This window comes from Lepidochelys kempii, chromosome 26 (genome assembly GCF_965140285.1).
Source record: "Lepidochelys kempii isolate rLepKem1 chromosome 26, rLepKem1.hap1, whole genome shotgun sequence".
NCBI classification, from domain to species: Eukaryota; Metazoa; Chordata; order Testudines; family Cheloniidae; genus Lepidochelys; species Lepidochelys kempii.
This window is the reverse complement of record NC_136405.1, coordinates 11,902,598-11,920,747: the sequence shown is the minus strand read 5'-3', so window position 1 is coordinate 11,920,747 and position 18,150 is coordinate 11,902,598. Positions and strand designations below refer to the sequence as shown.

Sequence of the window (18,150 nt, the reverse complement as noted above, 5' to 3'; positions counted from 1 at the left end):
GCACGCAAAACAATACAGCATCTGTCTCGATCTGAACAAACCAGCCAGAGTCAGCAGGAGGCACTGGGAAGAACAGAAAAGGGAATAAACAGGGGTTGGACGGTTCATAGCTTCTTGTTGGCCACATGGAGTAAACCGGTCTGTAGGAAGGGTTTGCATTAAGAAAGGACAGTCGTCCAGCTGCTCAGGTATTCCATGCACGGAAGGGGTGATATGGCCACGTCTGGGATGATGCCACAATCCTCAGAGGTTGGCCCTGTTATCGGCACTGGAATCGCTGAAGACACCAGTGCTCAGATCTCTGCCCTGGCTCCGTGCCTACAGCCAAACCTCTTGTGGCCTCACCTACAGCTACTGTCGATTTCCTTTGTGGGTTGGTTTTCGATTTTTGATTCTTTTTAAACAGTGGCTTGTCAGCAAAGCCTGAATATGCAACATGATGATAACTTTCTCCTGCTCTGCTCGGCTCTTCCCACGCGCTGCTGACGCGGCTGTAACGACGCGGCGGGTTTGGTTGCGCTGGTTAGGCAGCTTGCTGGCCGTCGGTGACGTTTATTATAAATGCCGCTGTCCTCCTCTCTGCACGCCGACCTACTTTAGCTGGGGAAACGAGGTCAGCAGCGCTTGCTGAGGCCTGGTGCAGGAGCCACCTGCAGGTGAAGGGCGGGGAATACATGCCCTCTGCAGACTGCCTCCTTCCCACGTGCAGCTTTGTTGACAAAGGGCTTTGGGATATTCCTGCTACTCATGGGCCCCGCTGCCTGTTCCCTGTCTGTCCTCTCCACCCCCACTCATTACTCTCTCCTCATTAACTCCGCAGCACAATAGCGGCATTTGAATGCCCAGTGACTCCCGAGGCTGCTTGGCTTTGTTTCCAGACTGGCATGCGCTCTGCCTCTGTGGCTGGCAGGCGGGGAGCGCTCTGGGGTTGGGGGCTGTTACATGTGTGCCTAGGCCTTCTGAAATACAGCAATGCCGGGGCAAGCGCCACGCTGCTCTTTCGGTGCCGTCAGCTGAGGAGTGGAAAAGGTCATCCGTAAATACGTGGATTGGGACCGACGCTGCAAACCATCCGGGTGCATGAGTAACATGCATGTTGGCAGGATTAGGGTCTCACATGGCAAACCCTTCAGGGCAGGGGACATTGTTTCCATTCAGGGGCCCGGGCCAGACCCCATGGGGGGGCCGGAACGGAGTGCCACCCAGCTCCGCTGCTGGTCCCAGCTGCCAGCCCCGTGCCCAAGGCTCCACTCCTGGTGAGGTGCTGCACAGGGGCTCTGCTCTTGGCCCCCGCTGCTGGCCCTGCGCCCGGGGCTCTGCTCCCAGCCCTGCACCCGCCCCAGCTGTGGCCCCAGCCTTATCCCCCTTACCCCTGTCTGTGTCCCCCTCTCCCAGAGCTGCACCTCTGGCTCCAGAGGGTGGGAGGGGGGCACGGACAGGGGCAAGGGGGGTGCAAGGTAAAAAGTTTGGGGACCAGTGGTGTAGGGTAACTCTGGCACGCCCCGAAGGCTGGGCTGGCGAGTAGCTGCTGCAGGAGTCCACTGTAGAGGCTTTATTCCATTCAGGAGCTCCCTTCCACCAAGGGAATGCTCTGCTGGCCAGAATCCTTCCCCTTTCTGCCGAGCAAACGGGGGTGGCGCGTAACCAAGAACCTGGCCCTTTCTCAGCGGCTTCCCCAGCGGCTCCTGTGTTGCTGTCGTCTCTGTGCTTTGCTCTAGGTCTCTGCCTTGTCTAGCGCTGGGGGAGTGGAGAATCTGATCGTGCTGGAGCGGGAGAAGTACAGGCCCCACGACGTTGGGTCAGTCCGATGGGCCGGGAGCACGTTCGGACCCATGCAGAAGAGCCGCCTGGGAGAGCATGAGTTTGAGGCCCTCATGAGAATGCTGGACAACCTGGTGAGTCTCCAGCCGATTTAGCGGTGACCCGTTACTCGCTCTCCACACTCCCCTTCCACCCGCCTGGAGCCAGTGCAGGCAGGTTTACACAAGCTGTGGATCACATCTCCAGCTGCAGTGTAGACGTGCATCTTCAGCATCTCACGGGATGTGTTCCAAGCCAAACAAGCAATTTGCTTTCCTGCTAAGGATTCTGCCTCGAAACATCAGGCATGCCAGCTGAACAGACTACAGATCCAGTTCGGGGCATCATGAGTGCTCTCTTCCTGCCTCTGGGGGAGCGAGTTTACAGCAGTCTTGGGAGGGAAGAGGCAAAGATCTAGGTTGTAGATAGCCCTTGTTTGACCACAGGGAGATGGGCAGATAGCACCGCTGGCCAAAAATGCTTGAATGAAGAACTGTTTCAAAACAAAATGGCCTTTATTCAAAACCATTAAATGCGACAGTCTTAAATTTTATTCTGGGGTTTGTTTGTTTGTTGCAACGCTTTTAAAATTTTCTTGTATCAGAAATGTTGTTGCAGACATCATCAAAACTTTCATTCACTGAAACCATTCCTAAAAACCAGGATTTGAGGAGACAAAAAATGTTAATAACAATTTCAGTGGTTTTGCAAAAAGGGGAAAAAGCAGAATCAAATCAAGCACTAGATCTGGTTTGAACCCTGTGGCATTTTTCTCTAACGTTTCCCCCCCCCATTTTTTGCCCAGTCCTAATAGCTAGAGCAGTGGTCCCCAAACTTTTAACCTCGCACTCCCCCAATCCCTGTCTGCACCCCCCTCCCGGAGTCAGGGACGTGGCTCAGGGAGGGGACGCAGACCTGGGTAAGGGGACTGGTGACTGGGGCCACAGCTGGCGGCCGGGACCCTGGGCGTGGGGCCAGCAGCCAGGACCGTGGGTGCGCTGCCGGCAGCTGGAGTTGGGTGCAGGGCCAGGAGTTGGAGCTGGGGCCAGGAGCGGAACTGGGTGGCACTCCCTCCTGGGCCCCAGCCACGCCCCCTGAACGTCCCTCCGCCCCCACCTAAGGGGGCGCACGCCACAGTTTGGGGACCTCTGCCCTAGAGTTTTCCAAGTAAAGAAGCATTTTGTTTGTGTCCTTCCAGGGTTACCGAACAGGCTACAAGTATCGGCACCCCTTTGTGCAGGAGAAAACCAAGCATAAAAGTGATGTGCTGATCCCTGCCACCGTCACAGCATTCGTCTTTGAGGAGGAGGGTGCTCCCATCGCCACCCTCCGACAGCATGCCCAGAAGCAGCAGAAGGAGAAGACCCGCTGGCTAAACACGCCCAACACTTACCTACGGGTGAACGTAGCTGAGGAGAACCAGAGAAGCGTGGGCAGCCAACGGACTAAGACCACGGTAAGGGGGAATGCGCTTTGTGTCCTGAGTTTGAGGCACTGTCATAAAGGAACATGGCCAACTTCCTCCACAACAGCGGAGCACAGCGGGTAAGGAGTTGAAAGGCCCAATAGATGCTTGGAGCCAATCTAGACGTTCTCATGATATTTCTGGTTGGACTCGGTATACCCCAAGCACGGCCTCTCCCAGAGTAACTGGGGCTCAGGCCAGGCCCAGAGTAGGACAGCCTGTAAATCATTACCTTCAGGTTTTAGGGGAAGGTTTTGGGGGGAAGAGGCAGTTTGTATTCAAACCAGTTCACACATCGCTGAAAACAACCCCTCGGCTTTCAGGCATCAAAGCTGCTTTCCAGCAGCAACAGGTACCATGGGGAGCCCTCCCAAAATTGGCGACTGGTCTGTATAAAAATCATAGAATATCAGGGTTGGAAGGGACCTCAGGAGGTCATCTAGTCCAACCCCCTGCTCAAAGCAGGACCACTCCCCAATTTTTGCCCCAGATCCCAAATGGCCCCCTCAAGGATTGAACTCACAATGCTGGGTTTAGCAAGCCAATGCTCAAACCACTGAGCTATCCCTGCTGCCCCCCACAATGTTCACCTTCCTCTTCTATTGGAAGATGCGCTAACCAGCTGGGGTTTCCAACAGAGTGGAGTCACCTGGGGCATAGACAGGAAGAGTGGGCCAGTGGTGAGGGTGCCTGGTCAATCCCTTACTTTGCCATTGACTTCCTGTGTGACCTTGGGCGAGTCACTTAGCCTCAGTTCTCCATCTGTACAATCGGATAATAGCCCTGCCCTGCCTCACAGGAGCGTGGAGGAGAAATACATTAAAGGTGGGGAGATGCTATGGTATTGGGGACCCTACAAGTTCCTAAGCTAGATAGACATTTGGACAGGGATTTAACAATTGCTTAGTAGACACAAGTCAAGGCAAAACCCTGAAGTGGCACACACCAGAATCCAGATGTGTGGAATTGAACCCGAATGGGCTGAACCAAAACCTTGAACATCAAGGAAGGGGGTGGGTTAGATCTGAATCCAAATTCAGATTCCTGAATCTTGCAGCTGGCTCCTTTCTCCGTAAGGGATTCTGCCCAGCTCTGAATGTCTACAAAATTTGGAACATCTGAAATTCTGTGGTGGGTCAGAAACCCATAGGCTGGGCCCATGTTTCTCCTGGATCTTAATGATAGTGCAGTTCCGGGCTTGATGCATTTTCTTTGCTCTTTCCCTACCTATCCTCGGTACGGGCCAGTGGATGAAGGCCGATGAGGTGGAAAAAACCAGCAGCGGGACCCCGATCCGAATTGAAAACCCCAACCAATTTGTGCCTCTCTATACAGACCCACAGGAAGTGCTGGAAATGAGGAACAAGGTGTGTCAGCTCTCAGATGTCTCTCTTGTCACCCCATGCTCTACGGCAAGTCTTAGTTTCCAGGTGGCCGAGAATCAGTAGATTCCTTGGAGACTCCAGTGACCTGACTTTCCTGCAGCTGATGGGGGAACAGATGACCCACTTCCTTTTTACTTTTTCTCTTCATTTTATATTAACAAGTTTAGTGCTGGTGGCGAGGTCCAGACTTGCAACTTTGAAGTCCTCTGTTCACCACCAGAGCAGGCACAAGGGTAGTTTGCCATATACCCTTTCCCCAACGCTGCCTTGTAAACACGATTCAGCCCTGTTCGGAATGAACCACCCCTAGGTCAGAGGGAAATTCACTCGGTGACCCAGTCGGTGCTTGGCCTCCTGGCTGAGGCGGACGTTCCAGATAGTGCCAGAGTCACGCTCAACCTCCCTGTCCTCTAGGAACGGGGCTGAGACATGCTGACTCGTTTCACGTAGGCCAAGGACCGGGCGTTGGATGGCAAGAGCATTCAGTCGCTACTGAGCTAAACTGGATTCAGATGGGCAGCCAGGGAGAGAGAGGTTCTGTGCTTGACTCTCTGATTCCTTGGTACTGGTGCAAAGAGCTTTTTACACTACTTTAGCCCAAGTGTAAATGTCTCTCCGAGGTGCAAAGCAGTGGCAATTCAAGGCCCGCTCTATCTATTACCGTGCCCCTAAGCCAGCTAGGCTAGACTTTTATTTCAGCTCTTTTTATTTATTGGCTGATTTTTCACCCACAGATTCGGGAGCAAAACCGCCAGGATGTGAAATCGGCAGGACCCCAGTCCCAGCTCTTAGCCAGCGTGATAGCAGAGAAGAGCAGGAGTCCGGTACTCTTATTAACGAAGGGGCTAGCTTCACGGGGAAAGTTACAGAGCAGTAAACATCCCTGCTCTCTGCCGATTGAGGCAGAAGTCATGTGTGGATTAAGGGTGAATAAAGTCATAGAAGATTAGGGTTGGAAGAGACCTCAGGAAGTATCTAGTCCAACCCCCTGCTCAAAGCAGGACCAATCCCCAACTAAATCATCCCAGCCTGGGCTTCGTCAAGCCAGGCCTTAAAAACCTGTAAGGATGGAGATTCCACCACCTCCCTATGTAACACCCATTCCAGTGCTTCACCACCCTCCTATTGAAATAGTGTTTCCTAATATCCAACCTAAACCTCCCCCACTGCAACTTGAGACCATTGCTCCTTGTTCTGTCATCTGCCACCACTGAGAACAGCCGAGCTCCATCCTCTTTGGAACCCCCCTTCAGGTAGTTGAAGGCTGCTATCAAATCCCCCCTCACTCTTCTCTTCTGCAGACTAAACAAGCCCAGTTCCCTCAGCCTCTCCTCGTAAGTCATGTGCCCCGACTCCCTGATCATTTTCGTTGCCCTCCGCTGGACTCTCTCCAATTTGTCCACATCCTTCCTGTAGTGAGGGGCCCCAAACTGGACGCAGTACTCCAGATATGGCCTCACCAGCGTCGAATAGAGGGGAACAATCGCTTCCCTCGATTTGCTGGCAATGCTCCTACTAATAAAGCCCAACAGCCCTTCTTGGCAACAGGGGCCCACTGCTGACTCCTATCCAGCTTCTCGTCCACCATAACCCCCAGGTCCTTCTCTGCAGAATAAGCATGCGAGCTCCGGTTATGGAGCTCAGATCAGGGGAATCCTGACGGCGATGTGTTGGTGTTGAAGTGGGGCGCTTCTCTCCCAGCTCAGAGTTGGAGTGGAGCTGCCCCGACCCTGTTAAAGCTGCGCTGTGCCCCAACTCCATGGCTGGCAGTATCAAGTGGAGACACAGAGTAATGGATCCACTAGCCCAACCCCCCATAGCAGCCCCCTAAGGTATTCCTCCCACCCTGGAGCTGAGTTCATGTCACGCAGGGGTTATGTGCCTTCCCCATAACCTGCTCCCCTTGTGCATGGTGGAATTGCATCAGTTCTGCTGGATGTGGGGCTGTGCTCCCTGCAGATCAGGATCAGCATCTGTGAAAACAAACACTTAAGCCATGGGCTGGGCTCCTAGAATACTGAGCCTCGGTCCGTGACAAAAGAGGATCGCTAGCTTAAGTTAGATGGCCCATAAAACCCACTAAACCATATCCCCAACCCTTGTGCTGATGGTGCAATGTCATGTCTGCGGTTGGTTTCAGTCTGCGGAGAGTAACCTGGCTTCCAAAGCAGACACGGAGACAAAAGAAGTATCCCAGGAGGAGATACCGACCGAGCCAGAGCCTCCCAACCCATTCAGCCAGCTAACTGACCAAGAGCTGGAGGAGTACAAGAAAGAGGTGGAAAGAAAGAAACTGGGATTAGATGGTAAATAACCGGAGGGAGCGGCTATGGCTTTGTTCAGTCACGTGAAGTGTGTGTATGTTGCGGGGGGGGTTAGCTAGGGCACTGGCCAGGGAATCCAGGTTCAGAGCAGAGTTTTTCCTCCCAGATTGAATCAAGCAGAATAGGGACTTGCTTCTGGCTCTCCCACATCCCTGGCCAGTGCCCTGTGTATGTACAGCGCTCTGAGAAAACCCTTCCTATGGAAACCGATACGTCTTCAAAACATTCAGGCTTGGAGGAAATATTTCCAATTAGCCGTACCCAGAAGACAGGCAAGGAGTGTGTCTTTTGGGATCTCATCCCCCATTTTTTACATAGCACTTGGATGTCTTCTCTGCTCCTAGGTGAGAGAGACGTGAGCGTAGAGGAATCTCAGGCTCCTCCGGTGAAGTCCCCCTCCGCTTCCCCGGAGCAAAGCCCCACAAAGTCGCCACCAAAGAGCCCATCCGTGTCCCCCGCCAAGTCTTCAGATGGTAAGTTGAGCCTCCGTGCCAGGTGGTGGTTATGCTGCATGGCAGGAATTGAAGCATTTGGGGGTACTGTCTAGGGTGGATGCAGCAGTGTTCCTGCAGTTGCATCCTGGGATAAACCTGAGCCCTGTCACATGGGCAGCAAGGCCTGGGCATACTGTAGGCTTGGAGGGGCATCTTCCACCAGTAGAAAGGCCTCCTTTTCTTTGTTAAAAGGAGGGTGGGTTATTATGGCCATAAGTTCTGCGCCACCTTTGTCCCAACAAATCACACAAGAGGCCTTTGGAACGAAGATGTGTCTATTTCTTTATTATTTGCACGGCAGCCGTGCCCAAAGCCCTCACCCGGAATAAGCTCTCCATTGTGTTAGGCGCTGTACAAACCCATAGAAAGACACAGCCCCCGCCCCAAAGTGTTGGCAGTCCAACTTGAAACGAGGCGCAACCGGTGAGCAGAACAATACGTGTCATAAGAAACTGTTGGCTATGGACCTGATCCAAACCCTATTGAAATCAATGGGAGTCTTTCTACTAACTCCAGTGGGCTTTGGGTTAGTCAGATGTGTGTGAGTTGGTCCCAAAGATTCCAGAACATTATACATACATATATATATATATATATATACATACATATATATATATGATGGTATTATGTTGCCTCTGCTCTTACATTGAAATCCAAGGCAGGAGATGTATAGATATATAGATATATGTTCCAATTCTAACATATATATGAAATCCAATTAGGATATATATATAACACCAACAGTGGCCATCTGAATGACTATGAGTTCAAATGGCCAGCATCAAAACTGGCCAGCAAAGCTACTTACACTTGCTATAAACAGCTTTTCTTGCCGTTCTTCTGTGTGTGTGTGTGTATATATATATATATGTCCTCCCTTGGATTTCAGTGTAAGATCAGAGGCAACGTAATACCATCAGAGGGTATCAGATAGATAAAATCAAAACACGTTAGTGTTGTGTTAATCAGTAGCTGGGCATAATGCGGGAAGAGAAATAGTGCGAGTTATTAGCATGCTCCTCAAATCAGATGCGCAGATCACTGGAGACAATGAAGATCTGGCTGTCCTAGGCAAAGACATGACCTGGTCCATGAAGGTCAATGTGGTGGCGTTACGTTTTTTATTGTTCTCATTGTGTCGCATTGTGTCTCATTGTGTTGGTGTATGTTTGTCCCCACAATTTCTTCCTTTCTCTTTCCATGTGTTGCTTTCATCAAAGGACTTACCTCTGATTCTGAATACTTGTCACTGTAGTAAGTATAGAGAGGCTGTTTTCTAAGCTCACATACCATCACCTTGCGGGAGGTGGGATGCTTCTCACAGGGGAGATAGAGGGTGGGTGGGGAAAATCTTCCAATACGTTCACAGCAGGGATGCAGCTCCATGGAGAAGCATCCAAATGTGCTAGCTTTCAGTTCGCCCAGTATCCGTCTTTCGTTGTATGGGAGACCAATAGGAACCAGTTTTCAAATGTTGGGCACCTTAATAGAACCTGCATGTTCTGCATTTGGCTGTTTCAGTCAGCGCTTAGGCTCAGAGGCAGGGTGGCCTACTGGACGGTGCACCAGAGCAGCACTTAGAAGACCTGGGTTCTATTCCTGGCTCAGCCCCTAGCCTGTTGGGTGACCTAGGGCAACTCACTTCCCCCCTCTATGCCTCAGTTTCCCCATTTTACAAATGGAGATCATGCTACTGACCTGCTTTGTAAAGCACTTTGAGATCTACTGTGGGAAAGTATTATACGAGAGCAAAGCATTATTATTATCCTCATCAATTCTATCTGTCATTTCTCTAGAAACTTTCACCATTGTGTGTAAGCATTGATACTCGAAAGTTCCCACTTCACCTGCCTGTGTGCTGATTTGACCATCCAACTGTGTGATTTAGACCTCTATTAAGATGCTGATGCTTCTCACTTCAGAGGGATTAAGAAAGGCTCCTTTCTTATATGCTGTTTCAGAAGAGTTGCCCTGACTTTTTCCTTGCTCAAGATTTTGAGAAGGATTTATTTTTATGCCCCATTTTTATCTCCTATCTCTCTTCCACCTAAAGATAGTCCTGAATGCTGTAAAAAGGAGCTAGCTGTAGCCTCAGGTCTTTGTAGAAGGAATCTCCCACCCTCAAGAGCACCGCACCAAGATCACAAAATCTGCTTAATGGACAAAATTCTACCCAGGAGGGCTTGAGAGTTTTCTTCTTGCCCTGTTCACAGAACTTTCGCTGAGCTCAGTGGGTAGCCTGACCAGACAGCAAGTGTGAAAAATCGGGACGGGGGTGAGGGGTAATAGGTGCCTATGTAAGACAAAGCCCCAAATATCGGGACTGTCCCTGTAAAATTGGGACATCTGGTCACTCTATCAGTGAGGGATCTGTGCATGGGGGAGGAATGGAATATCAAATTCAAGATCTGCCAGGCGGATCTGAGAGCAGAGCTTTGTCCTAGCTTACTGATTTCAAAACACCAACAATGGCCATCTGAATGACTATGAGTTCAAATGACCCGCATCAAAACTGGCCAGCAAAGCAATTTACGCTTGCTATAAGCTGCTTTTCTTGCCGTTCTTCTGTCTTTCCCCCATCGCTTCCCATTGTGCATATCACTTTCTGCTGTTGCATACACAATTTGTGCCTTTAGTGTCCTAAAGGACAGCATGGAAAAAGGAAAGCTCTAAAATTTGATGAGGTTTCTGATGGAAAGTCATTACTTGGGTCAGGGGTGGTAAAATGAAAAAAATCGATGTTATAGATACTTCTAGGGACCGTTTCACCTAGCAGCTCCCTCTCTGCCATGCAGGAGACCAGAGTCTGGGCAGGTTTCAAGCCGTGTATGTTTAAGGATATTGCAGAGCGCAGGGTCTGGGGGTGATGCAGTGTTGCATTCCTCACGCCGCCTAATGTGAGAGCATCTTACAGAGGCAAAGATTTTTTTCAGAACATTTTTCACTTGTTTTTTTCCCCTATCAAACCAATTTGGTGAAACTGACATCTCGTGAAATGTCTTAGCGTCGCCAAATCTGCATTTTGTTGGGGGGGGGGGTTAAATTTCAGCTGAAAAATTTCACCCATGTACTGAATACGCAGCCTGTCTGAGAGCTGAAGCTACTTTCATTCTTCAGTCCTAGCCAGCTTACTACCCCTTTGCATTATTTCTTTACTTGGAAATGTGTGGCTGAATTCTTACACGAGTACGTTCTCAGGACTCGGCACTGGGCTTCTCTCGCCAAAGTACTTCTCACTCCAGCCACTGACTGGCATACCTTTGCGTAGTGATGGGTGTTACTGTTTTAAGTAGGCTACAATCTTAGGGCTTGATTCAGTCAAAATTACAGATGGACTCCGGTCTGCTTCAGATTTCGGAGCTTTCTCGGCTCTGACCAATCTCCTGTGATGGGAGGGACGGAAGTAAGGGCTTGTCTATGCAGAGACTTAGTGCAGGGCAAGCCAGGGTATGAACGTAGAGTGTGCTCGTCTGCTACCGCCCACTAAAAGTTCCGTGGTGTGCTTTGGGGTACATCAAAGAGCACTCTGGAACTTGGCATGCATGGTAGTTGGGTCCATGTGGTGACTTAGTCCACGGCAGGCTAGTGCATGGTACATTCAGACCCTGGCTTGCCGTGCACAAAGGATATGTCTACACTTTGACCTGGGAGTTTGAGGAGACATACTCACCTCACCTCTCATCAAGTTAACACAGCAGCGTGGGTGGAGGGGCGTTCTCGTGTCTCGGACAGTGTCAGGGGCTGTGGAAGACCATGCTAGTGGCTGGGACGTGGGCAGTCTGGCTGGTAGGCAGCACAGTGTTCAGGAACCGGAGATCAATGGGCAAGTCTGAAGTCAGGAGCCAGGTGTCGGAGCCGAAAGTCAGACAGGAAACAGGAGCTAAAGCCACGGATCAGCACTCTGTCAGAAACAAAGAGCCGTTGCCTAGGGTTGGAGCCAGAGCTGTCGGAAACTGGAGCAACGAGGTTCAGGGACTGGCATAAGACTGAGCGCAGGAGCCGGGAACAGAGCAGGATCAAAGTCAGGAACTGAGGATGAGACCAGGAGCCAAGTAGCGGACAGCAGGGGCTGTGGCAGCAGCAAGCCAGGATCCACCTTGTCGCACAGACCGCTTCTCGTGTCTCTTCCTGGCTTCAGTAGCGTACCCGGCCCAGTCAGGGACTCCAGAGCGTCTCCAGTCGGGTCCCTGTGGCTGGTGCACTTAGTGGAGTGTTACACCTTCGGGCTCCCAATTCCTCAGTCACGAGTTGGCAGGTGGTGGTGTGGATGCGGCAGTGGCTGAGAGCCCATCGGTTCAAGATCCCAGGATCCTCTCAGACAGATACATACTCAGGGTGCCTAGTTTCAGCTGCAATCTATTTTTAGCGCACAGGCTTGCTCAGAACTAGCACAGGTATGTCTCTTTGAGCTGGGATCCACACCCCAGCTTGAAAGGTAGACATACCCTTGGTCTCTGCATAGACAAGCCCCAGGGTTTTCTAAACTGTATTACATCTTGAGGGTCAGATTCTGTCACCTTCATTCATTGCAATTAGTCACAGGAACAACCCCAGCAGAGACAGCACTACGCATTGAGTAAGTACCTCTCTGTGCCCGCCAGGATCGTGCTCTAAGTCAAGGAGCGCTGAGTGGGGGTGCAGGCAGGCTTGGAGTCAAGCGAAGAGCCAGGCCTTACAAATGAGAGCAGCCAAGATTAGGGGTTGACTGCTTGATTCCAAATGTTCTCTGCTCTGCAGGCCCTGGAAAGAAAGCTTCCTCCTCCATGCCGTTTGCGCTCTATCCCAAACCCTTATGGAATCACGGCAGGGATGCCTGCAGAAACTGTATTCACTGTCTGAATTAGCAAGGTTAATGTGTCCTTACAGCCAGCCTCTGGGGGGGCGCGGGGAGTTTGGAGAGGGGAGATCCAGCTTTCACCATATCAAATGTTATCCATATTTCGATGCTAGCTGTATCCCAGTGACAAACCAGCAAGCCCGGCAAATACCCAAGCCGTTGTATCACCGTTTTAAACGTGTCCCATATTTGCCTATGCAGAAGGAGTGAAAGGTAGTTTGTTGGCAAAACAGCCAGGGAGCAATATATTCATGATGAATATGTACAAAGGGAACCGCTGCTCTGCTACGTATATTGCATGGGCTTTACACAAGCTGTGACAAGTATCAGCCAAGAGTGCGGTCTAGCAATTAGAGCAGGGGATACATGGGTTCTATTCCTCACACTGTGTGACCTTAGGCAAGTTGCCGAAATGATCCGTGCCTCAGTTTCCCTATCTGTAAAACGGAAATCATATTGTGTGCCTCACAAGGGCGTTGGGTGGCTCAGCACCTCTTTGTAAAGCCCTTTGGGATCCTTAGTTGAAAAGTGCTATGGAAGTCTGGTGTGTTAATTATAGTTCTCTTGGTAAATCCAATAAAGAAATCTAACGGGACAAGGGGAAAAAAGAGAGAGGGAGAGGAGAAGGAAGAGGAAAAGAGAAGAGAGGCATGCATGCAATTGTTTAATTGCTTCTTCCCAGAACACAGCTTCCTGAGTTCATTGTCAAAGAGGATCATTCATTAACACTAGTTGCAAAAGAAGCCCTTTGCAAAACACACACCCCAGTCTGTGTTTGTGGGCTCGGAAGAAAAAACAGCATGTGTGAGCAAATGGAAAACCCAAGTGCCTAGATACCCTTAGCACTGTTTAAATGTACAGCTCATTTAGCAGACAGGCTTCCAGGAGTTCTGACCATCCTCGGCCAATCTGCTGCTGTTGGGCATTGTCTTCGGTTAGCAATAACCCCTTCTTCTCCGGATTGCTGTAGATGGAATTTGCAACCTCTTTTTCCCAGGGAGGAAGTTGAGAGACTTCTGGTTTTAAATCTAGGCCAGATTTACACGTAAAGCATAGACTGACCTAGCTACCTTGCTTGGTGGCTCTGAACAATTTTGCACCCTGAACACTGTAATTAGATTGACCTAACCCCTGGTGTAGACATGGCTAGGTCGACGGAAGGATTCTTCCATCAGCCTCTTGGAGAGAGAACCCTTCCACTGCTGTAGGAACTGTCTACACCACGGTGCTACATATGCTTTATGTTACATGTGCTTTAGCAGCATAGCTCCGCCACTGCAGTGGCTATCGTGTAGACGTATCTTTAGTTGCGAATTCTAGCTCTGCCTGCATTCAAAGAGGGAAAATGAAACCAAGGAGGCAACATGAAGCACAAGCTCTTTCCCCAGCTCTAGGACATGTGAAATCAATCTGGGTCAGAGGATCCCTGGGGGGAGGGATAGCTCAGTGGTTTGAGCATTGGCCTGCTAAACCCAGGATTGTGAGTTCAATCCTTGAGGGGGCCATTTGGGGATCTGGGGCAAAAAAAATTGGGGATTGGTCCTGCTTTGAGAAGGGGGTTGGTTGGACTAGATGATCTCCTGAGGTCCCTTCCAACTCTGATAGTCTATGTTCCTTCCCGGCCATATTGTCTCAACCCATCAGTGTCCTGTTTTCTCCCCATCACAGCAAAACTGCTCTGGCTTCTTTTGAAATCAAGGGCCAAATTCCCATTCAATGGGAGCATGATATGGTCTAGTCTGTGTAAATACCATGGGCCTGATTCCCCACTGCTCTGCAGCTCCTGTGCAAAGTGGATGAAACACACCACCAACTTCAGATCACACCCACTTTGCAGAGATGTATAAATACCCAAAGTGCACGGCATAGGAGAGCCAGGCCCAGTGGACTTACGATGGTGTCAGAGAGAAGGGAATCAGGCCATGACAATTTCCTTACAGCGTGGGCCAGATTCTGCTTCTATTTAAACTAATGTCAATCTAGAGTATCCTCATTGAAGTCTCTGGTGGAATGATTATAGTAAGGCCGCAGGGCTAGCTCTAGGCAAGCTGGAAAATGCCCACCCCTTATTAGCCGGCAGTCTCCCAGTTGAAACCACTTCTTCGATATTCTGCTGACCCTTATCTTTAGCAACCCTAAAGCAATCAGCTGTTCCATCTGTATGGCAAAGCCAGGCGATCCGGTCCTTTAGCCACACAAAGTAGTAGTCCTTCTAGTGAGATGGGGGACCCTGCCTCCATAAATCCTCATGCCTTATGTCTTTCTTTTGTCAAGGTGCTAAGAAGACGGACACCAGCCCAGCCCTTGCTGATCCCGCTGCTGCTGGAGAGATGGCGCAGCCGGCAGCAGTGATTGTGAATGGGAAAGATGATGACCAAACTGCAGAAGACACCCTAAGCAAAGGAATGAGCCAGATGACCACAACCACAGATGCTGACCCAGATGCCCCTAAGGACAAAACCGAGTCAATCACCAGTGGGCCTGTGTCCCCAGAAGGCTCACCATCCAAATCTCCCTCCAAGAAGAAGAAGAAATTCCGGACCCCATCCTTCCTGAAAAAAGGCAAAAAGAAGGAGAAGGCTGAATCTTGATTCCTCTCCAGGCCTTCTCCTCCTGCTGCCTCCTTCCTTCTCCCCCACCCACCAAGGTTACTAGAGCAGTAGAAGAAGCTGATAGCCAATAGCTGCCTCTCCTAGAATGGTTTGTGCTGAGATAGAACCAGAGGTTGAGGGTCCCGGAATGACTCCTGTGTAATACGTGTGGCTGAGACAACACCTAGACTTTGGGGGGAATGAGGCAAATTTTATGGGTACCCATGGCGTGAGATGTATCATTCCCCGTTAAACCGGTTTTTGAAGAAGTAAGCGAGTTTAGGAATGATTGTGGTCCTTATTTTCTGCTCAAGGGAGCTAGTCACTAATTTCACAAGCTGTAAAACTGGTTCTCTGTACCAGTTCCTCCTCGTCACAGCGCTAATGCTCCAAACCATTTATTTCCCGTGGGCTGAGGTCTTTCCACGTGCTGCTACCTTTACAGCCCACGTGGCCACCTTTCAGAAATAATTTGGTGCAAGAACAGACCCTCACGAAACAGGAGGGGACATTGACAATGCTTGATTCCTTTTTTCCAGTTCTGCAGTGGAATCCTGGCTAATTACTTTGTTGCAATTCACTGTATAATCTCAAATGGAGACCATCCAATTTATCAAAACCCAAAGGTGAAGGATTGCTCTCCTAGAAGGAAGGGTCAGGCTGTGGACCCATGACCTTTTGCTTCCTGGGTGACTACCTTGCACCTAGGCTAACAAGCCATCTTCAAGTTCCTTTCTAGCCAGAATGGTGACACCAAGTTATCTAACGATCCATTTGCTGCGGTAGTGAAGCCTCTTGGAAATGACTATTGTGTCTCAGTCGGTGGGGAAGTACACAAATCCCTCCCCCAGAATAACACACAAGATAACGTGTCCCACTATAAATATAGTGGTAAGAGCAGGGAAGGAAAAAAAGCCTCCAGGAACTCTCTGTGTTAAGTTTAAGAAGCAAGGAAATTTCAGTCACTAAGTGCTACTTTGTTAGTTTGGAATAAATGCATGCTGACGATATCACTCCTGTAATAATCACTGCAGAATGAAAAGCCTATAGAAAATGCGACTTCACCCCCACTTGCTGCGCTACTAATTAATTACACTTAGACGAGGCTGTGATGCAGATATGAGACCTGTTAGCGCTTTTCATTGTGTTCAGCTTCCGCTGGCTCGGCAGATGTCATTCCAGACTGGCAGCGAAGAGGGGCTGTGAGTACATTCCCTCTTCCCCACCCGCCCCCTCCCGCCAACCCCCAACTCCAGAGTGAAAATGAAACACGAGTTCACTCCGGTGACATGTTATTGCCAACTGGCTTAACCTGCCTCCCCCCATCTCTAACCTTCACCCTCTCTTCAAAATAAGACAAAGTTACCGACAGTTGAGGATTATTACAATTTCCAGTTCAGAGAATCTTAGAAATATAGGGCTAGAAGGGTCCTCGAGAGATCATCTAATTCATCCCCCCATGCTAAGGTAGGATGAAGTCAACCTAGACCATCCTTGACAGGTGTTTGTCCAACCTGTTCTTAGAAACTTCCAATGATGTGGATTCCACAACCTCTCTCGGTAACCTGTTCCAGTGCTTAACCATCCGTATAGTTAGAAAGGTTGAACTAATATCTAACCTGTCATGCCACAGTTAAAGGAGATAAACAGGCCAATGTTCCTCTGTCACTTTTAGGACTCTGGCATTAAGGGTGCTAACCAAATGAGATCTTGATCTTGCCCCATTGAAACAGAGGTTTTCCATTGGCTTAAATGGGAGCTGGCTCAGACCCTGAAGGCTTAGGGTGGCCGTTCTCAAACTATGGGCTATTGTTAGTCCACAGAATGGCACCTGGAGAACCATGCAAGGGAGTGGGGGGTGGGTTTGAGAAGCTGGGAAAGAGGTGGTCCATGGAGAAATCTTTCTCTGTCATCAGGTCCACAGAATGGAAGGCTTGAGAACAACTGACTTAGGAGGATATTGTAGTCTGTATACTGATGCGGTGTTCTGGTTCAGGTTCATCTCTAACATCTACCCATAGATCTGTAAAATCAGGAAGCTAGCCCTCTTTCTGTAGTGGCCTGGACTTGAAACCGTGAAACCAAACTCCAGTGAAGTTTGGATTTGGATGTGATTCCGGATCCTTAATTTGTATGTGTATGAAGCCAACTGGCTGGAAAAATTCTGATAAAAAAGCAACAACTTTCATTGTTTTGTTTTTTTTTAAATGTTCCAGCCCTGTGGTTTTCAGAGTCTCATCTTTGTTGGAATGAGGCTGTGGGGTCCAGTGGTTAAAGCACATGACTGCCTCTTAGGAGACCAGGGTTCTATTCCCAGCTCTGGCCTGGTGGGTGGCCTTGGATTAGTCTCTGTACCTCAGATTTGCCTATGTGGTTTGAGCTCTGCTGTTGAAAAGTGCTCTATGTGAACACTAGGTATGGTTATTTATTATTCCCTTTCATAGTAACAGCATCTGTTCCGGCAAAATGTCCTTGAAATAATCTTTTTTTAATAAGGCTCTTGTGGTGGGGAATCCAAGAACGTGCATTCTAGCAAGATCCACACTGAGAAAGTAGCTGATGCATTTTCGTCATAGGGTAAGGAATCAGCTCCCCAATCTTGCATCACGATTTGCCTTAATACAGAACTATGGGGTGATTCGCAATTTTTAATAAGCACCAAAATCTTGCTTTGCTTTTTTTTTTTTTGGAGGGGGTGGGGATAGGCTGGAGGGGAAGATATTTTGAAAACACAAGATCTTTTTGTTTTAAAGAGCAAGTTACTAGGTATGCTTGGCAAATGTGGAACGTGAAAAAAAAATCAACAAAAAAACCTCAATGGCAAAAACAGCATACCTTTTAGATATGTACTCTTGGTGTTCATGTATGCTAGATAAATTAAATCCAGGTTCTTGAGGATAGCTGTGGCTTAAGTTTCTGTTGCCTAAATCCATTGTATGCACGATGGGCAGATTTTGACAAATTAAAGGCCCAAACCTATAAACATTTACTGTTGGATATTGTGCTTATTACCGTTAGATTTTAAGGCCAAAAAGGCTCATTATGACCATCTAGTCTGAATTCCTGAATAACACAGGCCAGAGAATTTCACCCTGAGTGATCCCGCTGAGTCAATGGTTATTATTGACCATGATGTCTTATTGTTATTTAATATCTGAATTACAACTCTGCCAAGAGGCCCATGATCGGGATTGGGGCCCCATTGAACTAAGTGCTGTATAAACATAGATGAAAGCATGGTCCCTGCCTCCAAA

General features: G+C 49.4%; 1 protein-coding gene across 3 annotated transcripts in view; it reads left to right on the top strand.

The window, feature by feature from the left end:
* The window catches only part of ADD2 (adducin 2), a 98,053-nt gene extending 80,172 nt beyond the window's left edge, over nucleotides 1-17,881 (top strand). For all 3 annotated transcript variants that reach the window (XM_073324932.2, XM_073324934.2, XM_073324936.2), the window contains 7 exons: nucleotides 1,719-1,895; nucleotides 2,999-3,256; nucleotides 4,513-4,632; nucleotides 5,385-5,474; nucleotides 6,791-6,956; nucleotides 7,319-7,447; nucleotides 14,580-17,881. In XM_073324932.2, the coding sequence (XP_073181033.1) occupies nucleotides 1,719-1,895; nucleotides 2,999-3,256; nucleotides 4,513-4,632; nucleotides 5,385-5,474; nucleotides 6,791-6,956; nucleotides 7,319-7,447; nucleotides 14,580-14,896 (1,257 nt within the window). In that variant the 3' untranslated portion in view covers nucleotides 14,897-17,881. The remainder of the gene's footprint in view (nucleotides 1-1,718; nucleotides 1,896-2,998; nucleotides 3,257-4,512; nucleotides 4,633-5,384; nucleotides 5,475-6,790; nucleotides 6,957-7,318; nucleotides 7,448-14,579) is intronic.
* The last annotated feature ends 269 nt before the right edge of the window (nucleotides 17,882-18,150 follow it).